Source organism: Cupressus sempervirens, chromosome 3, assembly GCF_028749045.1.
Source record: "Cupressus sempervirens isolate cs-2001-9-10 chromosome 3, ASM2874904v1, whole genome shotgun sequence".
Taxonomy (NCBI): Eukaryota; Viridiplantae; Streptophyta; class Pinopsida; order Cupressales; family Cupressaceae; genus Cupressus; species Cupressus sempervirens.
Window position 1 is genome coordinate 1,053,960,016 of NC_143120.1, and position 13,289 is coordinate 1,053,973,304.

Sequence of the window (13,289 nt, forward strand, 5' to 3'; positions counted from 1 at the left end):
AACTTGAGTGGGTCAAGTCATGTGTGGAAAGGGCAAAAAACATATGTAAGTTTATTTATAATCATTCATTTGTCCTTAGCACAATGAGGAAGTACACATGAGACAAAGAGTTAGCTTGTCCAGGGATCACGAGGTTTGCCTCGAATTTCATCACCTTGCAGTCCTTGTTGACATCAAGGGATGATTTGAGGAGCATGTTTGTTGGGCGGGAGTGGATTTCATCTTCCTATGCTATGACCACTGCAGGGATAGATGTGGTGGATTGCATATTTGATGATGATGGTTTTTGGAAACCTGCTAGAGAAATACTTAAGGTAATTTTATTGCAATTTAACATTTAATATTTTACAGTTTACTATGCTAATTGTTTAATGATTTAGTTTTACCTTATATTATTGAATTATTCTATGTTTAAGTTTTGACTCAATTTTTTGTTTTACTTTATATGTAGGCCACTGAGCCTCTTGTATCTCTCCTACGAACTGCTGATGGGGAGAAGCCCTCTATGGGCTACATATATGAGGGCATGGATAGGGCCAAGGAGGCCATTAGAGCTCAGTATGCAGGAGTGCAGGAGAAGTATGCCCCTATTTGGGACATCATTGATAGGAGATGGCAGAATCAGCTCCACAGACCCATCCATGCAGCAGCTTACTTTTTGAATTCGGCATTTCGTTTCCATCCTGACTTCAAGGCGGATGAGGAGGTTCTCACCGGATTATATACAGTGATCCAGAGGTTGAGTACTGATGAGGATAACAGTGCTGCAATTATTGAGCTTGATAAGTTCAATAGTAAAGAAGGGCCACTTTTCTCTAGCAGGGTAGCCATAGATGCTCGGGAAACAATACAGCCAGGTAAAAATTAAATAATATATTCAATGTTCATGAATCTAGATTCTAAACTTAAAGTTGATTATGTAATTTTAGAGTTAACTTGTAATTTGTAATTTGTAAATGAGACTAATTATTTTTATTTTCCCTTATTTTGAGATAGATGGTGGCAAATGTTTGGGGCCACAACCCCAAAACTTCAAAAAATTGCCATTCGTATTCTGAGTCAGCCAAGCAGCGCTTCTGGATGTGAGCGCAGTTGGTCCATGTTCGAGCACATCCACTCGAAGAGGAGAAACAGGTTGACAGTGCAGAGGTTGAATGATCTTGCCTTCGTTCATTACAACCTCCGTCTTAGGATCAGACAGATTTTGGGCACTGACTCCTCTCCGATCATTCTGGAGGAGATTGATCCAGAATCAGAGTGGCTCACAGAGGTTGTAGATCCAGTCTTCACTGAGGAAGACCGTGCGTGGATTGACCAGGTGGATATAGAGGCTGAGGCAGCTAGAGCACGTTCTTCAGGCATTGGTAGACGCACACGTGCACGCACAGACACAGGCCCTAGCGACATTCGTGAGCCCATCTTATATGCGGGAGATATGGCTCGACAGTCCTCTAGGACCTACATTAGACGCCTTGCTACTAGGCAGACTGGATACTCAGAGGCTGAGGCTGAGGCTGTAGCCGAGCTTGAGGATGATGTTGAGGATGATGATGACTATGAGCCTGAGGCTTGAGCTGGAGCCTTGTTTTTATATTTTGTTTACAGATATTGATACTGAATCATTGATAGACATATGTTTCAAAGTTTCAAACTTTCATGGATCTTCATCTTAGATTCTTACATAAATTTATGATTTGATGTCTTATGGATCATCTTACATACATTCTATGATTTAAATCATTATGATCATTTGATTTCTATTTACTTCAGCTAGCCTACAATTTACATTTTAGAATCTTAGATAACATAGTTACATATGTGATGGATTTTATGTTTCATGTTTATTTATGTTAAGTTTTAACTTCTATTTGATGATGTTATAGTGTGCTTAAGTTATATTCAATAAAGGGTGCATGAAATAAGTTTTAAATTGTTAAAATCTTTAAATTTAAAGGGTTTTTTCAAATTTGCCGATTCATCGCCGATTCATTGCCGATTCATTGCCGATTCACGATTCGATTCGGCCTTGCCGATTCCGATTCACGTTTCTTTGGTAAATATAGAAATAAAATTAAATACAAGAGACAAAATTGAAGAAAGTATGTAAACTTTTTAAATAGAATTTAATAATAAATAATAATAAACAAAAATAAGTAAGCAATTAAATAATATAACATAGAATAATATAAATTAACTAAATCTAATGAAAAGTCAAGAGACGTTTAATAAATAGACATGACTCCTTAAAATTAAGATATAAGAGGGAGGAGAGTTTATTTTAGAGAGGGGAAAAAGAAGAGGAGAAGATAGGGGTTCAAAAAGGAAAAATGGGAGAGGAAAGTAATATGGAGAAAATAAGGAAGTGACTTTCTGAAAAGGTATCAATGATATTGAAAGGATGTGAACCTTTGAAAGGGTCATAATTATGAATAGTTGTGACTCTTCAAAAATATTGTGATTGCAAAGTATTGAGACTTTTCCAAAGGATTTTATTTATGAAGTGTTGTGACTTTTTGAAAGGATTATAACTATGAAGTGTTGTGACTTTTCAAAGGATTTGTATTGTGAAAGGTTGTGACTCTTGGAAAGGAAGAAACAAAAAAGTATATTTTGTCATTTCCTTATAATTAGAAAAAGAAGAATTTTAGAAAGTAAATATAGAGTTAAGATAATTCTAGAAGGAATAATTCATTGAAGGGCCAACTAAAGATAGAGTCACATGGAAAAAGAAAAAAAGAAGGTAAGAAAGGTATGTTTATAGATTATATTTGTTTAATTATATTTATGAATTTATTTATATTGATGAATCATACTTGTGGATGATATTGTGTTAACCTATGGGGTTAGCACCATGGATAGTTATGAGACTCGAAGCATGGAGCATGTGAGATATTAAGATCTCCATTGTCCGCCATGGCTGAGAATCAATGTAAACTCGAAGCATGGAGCATGTGACATATTAAGATCTACATTGTCCACCATGGCTGAGAATCGATATCGAAGCATGGAGCATGGAGATATTAAGATCTCCATTGTCCACCATGGCCGATAATCGATGTGCCAAAATATTCTGATGTTGTCAACATATGCATATGTGAGTAGCCTTGGATAGAGGATGCCCGTTCAAGAAGAATCTTAAGGGGTGCACTCCCAGGAAGACGGCGAGATAGCTATGAGCTAGGAAGCTCGATCTGGAGACATCCTTAAGATTGGGGTTAAATTAGAGGGTAGAATAATATAGTTAGTTTTTTATTGTTGTTATTCTTACCATTATTTTGTAGGTATTACTTGTCCCAAACCAACCCTAATAGTGGGGACATTACAGAAATCTCCCACATTATCATTATCCGACTAATGGAGAAGGATGTAGTGTTACCTAGGAGGGGATTATATAAATCCAATCTAGTGGATCTTATCCCAATAGAGGGTAGGGGTCAATGTTCTATAAATCTTCAAGAAATGGACTTGGACTTGTAAATTTTGAGGGAGTCCATAGGCGGTGTCTAGGCAACTTGGATAACATCTATATCCTTTGTCCAAAATTCACAAAAATAATAATTGAAATGACTATTGTGACGATTATGATTGATTAAATAAGTATCAATCTTGAAAGACCCAGAAAGGGGACATTATAGCACATGGATTCAAACACTCTAAATTGCCACAACAAAGTCCATTTCCATGCTTATCTTAGTTTTTGTATGATGCAGCATTGCTACAATGTTTGGTAAGCTCATGGCTAGTGCCAAGATGTCTTTTGGTTTGGTTTCCATTGTATAGCTACAATGTACCTCTTTCTGAACAGAAGAAAGGTTGTAACTTGTGACTACGTATGAGCTTGCCATGAATGGTAAAGGCCCTAGTGTGATCTCTTGACCCCCATAAGAAGTCACTACAACAAGGAACATTGAATTTGTGTGCATACTTATTCTACTTGCGACTAAGACTAAGAGCAATAATTTTAATGATTGCAGAAAACTATTATTTGTGTTTATTGTTATCCCTCTGCATGGAGAAGACTTAGATGTAGAAATTTAAAGGTGCCAAGGAAACAAAACATTGCAATTGGGGAAGAACTAAAAACCGCCTCTTCTAGGGTTTTAGTTAAATTTTTATTTCACAAAGAGTTTAATTTTTTTTGTATATATATACATATAACTTATTTATACACACACACACATGTACCTAAATGCCCTAAATGCATTTGAAACCCACCTTTTTTATGTATCCACGAGTTAGGTTGTCATACCCACATCGGTGCTTGGATCCGATTTGGTAACTTAGGAAATATTTAGTGTTTGAACTGAAAAGTGGTCATTCAAAAATTTTGTATGTCAAAAACTACTAGCATTAAAATTTTTCTTTTGTCAACACAAAACAAAGTAGTGTGGGAAGTAAATTTTTTCTTCAAATCAAGAGACACTCCCTTGTAACTAAAAGCTAAATTAAATTCAAAAACTCTTTTCGGACGACCTTTAGCTTTCTACAATATGTAGAATGTATCCTTGGTGTTGTGAGCATGCATTGCCAACAAAGTAAAGAAAATGCCTATTGTTCTGTTCTTGGGGGTGGGTACAATGCTGTTACAATACTAGACAAGATAAAAGATTTGTCATTTTATCGATCACAATATTAGAATATTATAATGTTTCTTTAATGATCATCTTAGTTAGTCTTTAGTTTATTAGGTACTTTCTATTTTCGTCTTTAGTTCATGATTGTTTCTTTTAGAAACATCATCTTTGTAAATCTATATAAAGAGCTTTCATCTCCTTTGTTTAATACAACTCCAACAACATCATTTTACCATAACATGGTATTAGAGAAAATACTTAAATTTTTTTCGAGTAATAAATTTGTTTGAAATTATTAGTGCCTTTATTATTCGAAAATAATTTTAGCTTGGGTTTGTTGGTTGTTTTTTTGCAAGAAAAAATCGTTTTTCTTGTAGAACTTGACTAGGAGTTTGGGCCATTTCTTGGCATGATTTTCAGCAGCATTTTCTAGTTCGTGGTAATGTTTTCTTGAAACAACGTTTTTGCTACTTGATCGTGGTTCTCAAACGGTTTTTTTTTGTTGTGTTACCTTGCAATCAATGAGACCAACATTCATTACAAAAATGACCACATATTCTAACAGCTCAAACTCCGTTTTACCAAAAATGTGGTTGATTTTTGGCATTTTTGTCCCATTTTTTTTGCACATCTAGGGTTGTGAGTGATGTCAAGAGTTTCTTAAAACCCTTAATAGCAGATCCGTGCCCTGCAATTGCTTCTTTTACTACAAATCCGCCATTGTTTTGGAGGTTTTTTTTTTTGCAGCCAAGGCTGTTTTTGTTCAAAACCCTAATTTTCTGTACCTGATCAATTTTTTTTACAAATTCATCTTGGGGTTTTTGATAGCTCAACTGGGCTGCCGTCCATTTTTTCTAGGTGCCTCAATTTTTGAGCCTTTGTATCCAGAATTCGATAACATATTCTTTTTGGATTTGTCGAGCTCTCTTTTGGGTATCTCTTCATTTTTCCTAGGTCTTCCTATTTTTGCCTCAAAGTACGTGCCTTCATAGATTTTCACATTTTTCATTGAAAAACGTGCCATGACATCTCTAGCAAATATTTTGCTTGAGGGTAATTCAAAATCCAATGGTCAAAATTATATGGCACATGGAAGCAGCGAATGTTGACAATCTTTGAATATCAAAGTACTGATTAGATTGTTTTAGGTACTACACACAGAGTCCAACTGCAATTGGTACTGATCAGAATACATGGGATCAATCAAAACCAGACAATACAAAGTTTTGTTTTTTTAAGAAAATAGTTAAACCCACAAGATAATTTGAGGAAAAAATTATAAACCCACAAAGGAATCCTAAGCAACTTTGTGAATTCTAAACATTTGTGAAGACCCATTAGAAATTTTAAGGGTGGAGAACATGAGACTTCACATGGTAAAGTTAAACCAACACATTCAAGTACATGCAACCCTAAAAAATAGAGACTTTTGCTGCAACCAAGAAATCGGGGGATCAAAAACCCTTAATTAGGCTTGTGGTTTCCAACAAAAATCCTCGAAGACAAACCACAAAATATTCATAAAATTCCTCTAACGATTTTTATTTCTAAAAATCGTTATTTCTAAAAATTGAAAAAAAATTTGTGGAAAATAATCTATTTCAAAACAGACTTGAATTTTCCTTAAAAAATCCGCCAAATTTTATGAAATCCCATCGACTAGCTTTGATACCATATTACAAAGCAATTGGTAAAATACTTCCTTATTTTTAATAGTGATCAATAGATCAATATATATAAATGAATAGACGATCGTTTCCTTAGGAAATGATCGTAAAGAATAGAAACATTCTATTCTAGCTATTAGTTAACTAACGACTAACTAAATATTAAAAACACTCTAATATTTATAATAGATTACAAATACATAACCATTAAATAATAATAGAAGCTTTCTATTAGCGTAATACACAAATGACCTAATCTATGATAACTAAACACACATTTTGGCTAATGGTCAGAGACTAGAGAGAATATGCGCGAATAAGAATTGGAATAGAAAACAAAGATAAGATCCTACAAATTGAATAAAGGAAATTGTATGCAAAGCTTTCTTGTTTCCTCCATCTAATTCTATTTTTCACTTTTCACTCTATCTAATATGATTTGCATGGCTTTCCTATTTCCTTTACTCCAGATAGTTTTATTAGGTTCAACAATAGGTTGCTTGGATGTTGAATCAACAAACTGTTTTACATCATTGTCTTCAAGAATCATCATAATTTTGAATTTCCAAGTAACGAAGTGTTCTTTCCTATCAAACCTGTCCTTGGGTTTGATTGTGCTTGCCATTGAAAATTGAAGGATGTTGCTAGATATATAAAGTTTGATTGTCAATTTGCAGAGTCTAGGTTCGACTACCAGAGCTCTAATACCATGTAAAGTTTCTGCAAATTCTGCTTCTAAATCAAACTGATATAAAACCTTTATAGTGTTGGAGATGGTCTCAATCAATTACGGATGGAATATTAGTCCTTGCTGAGATAATAGCTCTACAATAATATATATTCTGCTACTAATTTGAATGAGGTAGAGAATGCTAAGGAACAAACTTCTTTGTGTTTGTGTGTCCTTTATCCACATTCCTATCTCATATATATAAGTCACCCATGAGACATGTCCTAAGAAAGGACATGAAACTTCCTAGGTCAGCCCTACACAAACCAAAGAGTATGTTGCCTAGATTGACGTTTCATGAATAAACAATTTAATTGGTAAATGCACTAACAATAAGTAAGTCATTTAGAACATTAACAAATGCTCCAAGAAGGATGCCGATCAGGTAAATACTATAAGATATTTAATAGGTTAAATCCTTTACTAAGGATATCGATGCTTTTCTAGATTTGTACGATCAACAATGCAGATCATTATGTTATTAGAGGTATTTAGGATTAACACTCCCTTTTAACTTGATAATCATATCTAGCAACATCAATTACGATGAATAAGCATAGATTGATTATCTATATCTATCTGAATCCTCTTAGCATGTGGTATCATTAAACACATGATATTATGTCATATTACCATACCTATGATATGACTTATCACTTATACTTGTGATAACAAGATTGCATGAAATGCAATATATAGGATAAGATTTGGGGAATAATTACATTTTTCCTTTATCCAAGTTGTGACTCATAGGTATTGGCAGACCTATATCACAATATGATATTGAGTTAAGATCTACCAGTTCACAGGATAAACTCTGGAGAATAATAAAATTCTTCCTTTATCCAAGTTGTGACTAATAGGCATAGAAATGTCTACATCACAATGTGATCTTGAACGCATCTAGATCTGACAATAGATCTCTATTGTTCAGCAAATTATCTAAGAGATTGTCATCTCTCATAATGTCTTTTATACAAGCATTCATTATCATAGAGATCGTCACCTCTTAAATAATGAATACAAATGGTGGAGCTCATAAAAGTCAATAGCTTGACAATAAAATTATTTTATTAATAATTTAAAGAACATAAATGTATTATAATTCAACCATACCAGGTCTTTTCCTAAAGTGATCTATCTTCATTCGTGAGAGAGGTTTGGTAAGACTATCTGCTGTCTGATTTGTAGTGCAAATGTATTCTAATTTTACAGTATTCTTGTCTACGATATCTCTTAAATAATGGTAAGGAATTTCAATATGCTTGGACCTGTCATGAAAAACTGGATTCACAGAAAGTTTGATGGGACTCTAATTATCACAATGAATAATCGTAGGATTCATGGCTTGACTAAATAATCCCACAAGTAACTTTTTAAGCCAAACTACTTCTCGAGAGGCCATTGTTGCTGCAATGTATTCAACTTTTATTGAACTCTGTGCTACTAATGACTGCTTTCTGCATATCCATGATATCATCATTGAGCCTAAACTGAAACAACATCCTGAAGTGCTTTTCCTGTCAATAACACTTCCAGTCCAATCTGAGTATGTGTACCCCTGTAGGTTCAATTCAACTTTCACATATTTGAGCCCAAGGTTAAGAGTGCCTTGTAAGTATCTTATGATGTGTTTGACTGCAACTAGGTGAATCTCCTTTGGCTCACACATAAACTAACTTAAAGCATTAAAAACTTAGCAAATATCAGGTCTTTTTTTCACCAAGTACATAAGAAACCCAATCATTTGTTTGTAAAGAGTAGAATCTATGGAGGGTGATTCTGCTGCTGCTTCCTTAAGTTTATGAAGATTAGTCTCCATTGGAGAAGACATTGGCCTGCAGTTCCACATTCCAAACTCTTCAAGATGTCTAATGTATACTTTTTTCGATTAAGTATGATGCTGTCATAATTCTGCCATACTTTCAGTCCTAGGAAGTAATGAAGGAGTCCTAAATCTTTCATTTCAAATTCTTTGATTAGATCTTTCGTGCATTGATCTATAAGATGATCATCACCTGTTATAAGTAAATCATCAACATATAGTATCAATATTATCATATCATTTTTATCCTTTTTATAATAGGGATTTAGATCAGCTTCATTCTTTGAGAATTCTAAATTGGTGAGATACTTATCAATTCTTTGATACCATGCCCTTGGAGCTTGTTTAAGCCCATAGAGAGCTTTCTTGAGCCTACAAACAAAAATTTTAGGGTTATGAGTTTCAAATCCTTCAAGTTGTTCCAAATATACCTCTTTTGTAATCTTTCCATTCAGAAATGCTATTTTTACATCCATCTGATGTGCTTTCAATCCATTTGATGCTGCAACAGCTAGAACTGCTCTTACAAAGGTGTATCTGGAAACTAGAGCCAAGGTTTCTTCATAATTAATTCCCTCCTTTTGAGAGAAACCTCTGGCTACGAATCTAGCTTTATATTTTTCAATGCTATCTTCAACAACATGCTTAATTTTAAATATCCACATAGAAGAAACAATTGATTTTCCTTCAAGTTTTGGAACAATTTCCCAAACATCATTCTTAATAATGGATTGGTATTCTTCCATCATAGCATCCTTCCAAGCTGTATGTTTAATAGCATCTGAAACATAGATAGGTTCTGATTTAGATAAATCACTCATGTCTGCTGCATAATTAGAAAATCTTTTCGGTCTTTTGCTTTCTTTGAAGGTTCCAGATGGTGCAGCAAAGTCTTGTGCTTCCTCTATTGGCCCAAAGTGGTCTTTTCTTTGGATTTAAAGTTTTCTCAAGATTAAGATTTTGAATTTCATCTTCAATTTCTTCAATGTTCTCCGTCTGAAACTCAGATTTAGTTTTTTCTTCATAAGTAGGTAAGGGAGAGGGTTCTCTAGAACTTAGGGCTCTTTTGAATGCTAAATCTTCTTCAAATATTACATCCCTACTAAGTTCAATGTTTTTCTGACCAGGTATGAAAGTTCTATATGCTTCAGATGTTTCACTATACCCGACAAAAATACCTTTCCTCCTGGAGGGTTCTAACTTAGTTTTCTTTCCTTTTGGAACATGTATATATATTGGGCACAAAAAAGTCCTAAGATGACTTATATTAGGTTTAACCTTAGTAAAGACTTCTTCAGGAGTTTTATTTTTAAGGTAGGAGTGAGGACTTCTATTTTGAATATAGACAATAGTACAAGAGGTTTCCGCCCAAAGATAATATTCTTAATTTTGATCAAATATCATAGCTCTTGCTGCTTCTATAATTGTTCTATTCTTCCTTTCTACTACCCTGTTTTGTTGTGGGTTATAAGGAACAGTATACTTCCTCTTAATTCCTGTTTCTTTTCAAAACTCTTTAAACAAATTTGAAGTATATTCTCCTCCATTATCAGTCCTAAGAGTTTTAATTTTGTGTCCAGATAAGTTTTCAGTTAAGGTTTTCAAATTCTTTAAATCTCTTAAGAATTTCTTCTGATTCTTTACATTTTAAGAAGTAAATCCAAGTTGTCCTAGAGAAGTCATCTATAAAATGTATGTAGTACTAGAATCCTCCAAGAGAAGGAATAGACATAGGTCCACATAAATTTGAGCAGATTAATTCTGTTTACCGTACTAGGGTAAATGAATCAATGCACACAGACAATAGATAAGAATAGCAAAATCCTTCTATTATTTGCATATGCCAAAGGCATTACACTATGCTTATGATGATGATTATAATGATCCCGGAGGGTGTATAAATACTTTCTGAAGAACCTTCCCGAAGGAGTCTGTTAGCTACATACAACATGTCAGCTACATAACAAGAACCTTCCCGAAGGGGCATATACCGACGACATACATCCTGACACACATTGTCGGCTACACAATATTTATCGACGACATCATCCCCCCCAAGAAGAAAAGTCGTCTCCGGACAACAACACAACAAAACTCAAAAAAACTAATTACATTTATTAATAAAAACAACATAGACATCATACATAGACATCATGAACTATAAGGTTGTGTCTTAGATTGTGAAGACCGACTGCATCGAAGCTGATACACTTGTTCTGTTTGGACCTTCAAATTAGCTCTGATCTGAGAGTTCTCCTCCACTACTTCCTTCAACATCAATGTAACCTCCTGGCACTCAGCTTCTTTTTGATCATGAGTGTTTACCGTACGGGTAAAGTAAATGAACGCATACAGAAAGTAACAGCAGAACAGTAGCATAATATTCGCAATAGTAGATTAATGATGATTTACAATGATCCCAGACGGGATATAAATACTACTGCCGAACCTTCCCGAAGGGGTCTGTCGGCCACAATTGTTCTATCCGTTACAAACTATTTACCGCTGGACCGTCGGCTACGGAATACCGAAACACCGTCGGACCGTTGGCTACAGAATACAGAAACACCGCCGGACCATCGGCTACAGAAACATCGCCGGACCGTCGGCTACAGAATACAAAATACCACCGGAACCATCAGTCGGCTAACACCATCCCCCCCAAAAAGAAAAGTTGTCTCCTGACGACTGAGAAAATATCTGAGACAAATTAACAAACAAAATACATTAATAGAGTGACTACAACAAGAGAAATCTGCTTCTGTCACATCACTTCCATATTCATCCTGTTACATCTGTAGCCTCTGCTAACACAATACTGTCTCCTCAAGCTGACCTTGATAGCCACCTGTGCTGCTTTCTTTGTTTTCAATTCCTCGGTACCCTAAGCCAAGTGTCGCTGCACTGCCTCCAACCGGATGATCAGCTCCTCCCGAGCTCTCTACGCATCCACCAAGACAGCCTTACAGCAAACACTTGCTCCCACTGCCTCTGGTACACAGAAAATTCATGCCTGTAGCAACTTCAAGTCTTCTCAACTGGTCAGACTCCCACGACTGATAATCGCCACGACTAGGGGTCCAGGGGGCAACGCCCCCGGCGGGGTCGAGGGGCAGCGCCCCTCGCCGCCAAGACCAAATTAACACTTTGCAACCCACACAGAAATGCACGGAACACACCATTTCTGTCATTATCTGCCGATTCTGCACTCTTTCTGGCAACCATGGATGCGTCCTCTTCCCTTTGGCATCATCTGTCACTCATTCTGAACAACTTGATTTTGTCGACATTTTTTTTTTTTTTTTTAAGGTACTGAACCTTTGACTGGCGCCCGCGTCCTACTTGTGGCCTTCTGGCGTCGCCCGCGGCCTTCCTGTTCTCCCCGCGGATTCCTGCGTCACCCATGGCCTTCCTGTTCTCCTTGGCGGCCTTTCTTTTTCTACTCGCAGCCCATTCTTACGCCGGCGGTTAACTGGGCGAGGATTTGATGCGGTGGTCACAATAGTTCCGCGGGGCCTCTTACTTTTCCTGCCGGAACCTTCGTTTACTTTTCTTGCCGAACCCTTCGTTCTTCGTCGAAGCAATCATTATGCTCGAGGCTTCACACTCCATGGGGGTCTCTTGCCCGTGGACCCGCGAAACTTTCAACTTCACTGGCGGCGGACAGCTGTTGCCCGCGGGGCCTCCAACTTCGAAGCCCGCGGGGCCTTTCTTTCGGCCGCAAACAATTGTTGCCCGCAGGGTCCTCCAACCGCTGTTGCCCGCGGGACCTCCGGCAGGTGTTGCCCGCGAGGCCTTTCCGCGGCTCTTTGTTTTTTTTTTTCAATTTTTTTTTTTTTCATAGAAAAATACAAAGCACCTCAAATTTACCTCGGACCGTCGTTGTCGAGGGAGTCTCCTTCTGCGACAACGACAGAGTCATCCTGGCACGATGTATTTTGAGTTTGGATCCATTGACTGCCGGAGGTACCTTCTGCCTATCCAGGGTAGATAATCTGATCGCTCCATTGTTGCCGACCTTCCAAATCTGATATGGTCCAATCCAACTACCCTTAAACTTTTCCACTTTGATTTCATTTTGACTGTCGTACGCCTTACATTTGTTTTGTGCCAACCTTGTTGCCCACTGTGCCTGCGGTCGTCGCGCAACTGGATTATTTCTTTGCTGTCAGTGCCCTTCCACTAATTTTATGCTGCAGTATGACCTTTTCTTTCCGCGCGGTCTATTCACCATGTACCGGATAGTGGAATCTTTCGTTTTTTTGTGTTCAAATTGTGTGTTCTTCCCCTCAGCTTCAGCCATAGTAGCTTTTCCTTCTTCCGCTTCCTTGCATTCCTGCGAACATTCATTTTCCTCCTTTTTCTCATCTTCGTCAACCCTTAGCATATTGCAACTCGGAAAGAGTTCGTAGTCTTCTATCTGCCAGTGGTAAAGGCCATTCACTGAGTCCAGGTCGTCGTCATTCGAACCTCCGTCAAGTCTCAATACTCCT

At 36.7% G+C, this 13,289-nt stretch overlaps 2 protein-coding genes across 3 annotated transcripts in view; both read left to right on the top strand.

Moving 5' to 3' along the window:
- LOC149570358 (acyl-CoA) overlaps positions 1–13,289 on the top strand; it is a 428,133-nt gene that overhangs the window by 48,783 nt on the left and 366,061 nt on the right. The gene's annotated exons all lie outside the window — the stretch shown is intronic.
- LOC149570360 (uncharacterized) lies at positions 181–1,764 on the top strand. Its single transcript, XM_089823005.1, has 3 exons — positions 181–314; positions 452–857; positions 993–1,764. Exons 1-3 carry the CDS (start codon positions 195–197, stop codon positions 1,571–1,573), a joined length of 1,107 nt encoding a protein of 368 aa, XP_089679131.1. The 5' UTR covers positions 181–194; the 3' UTR covers positions 1,574–1,764.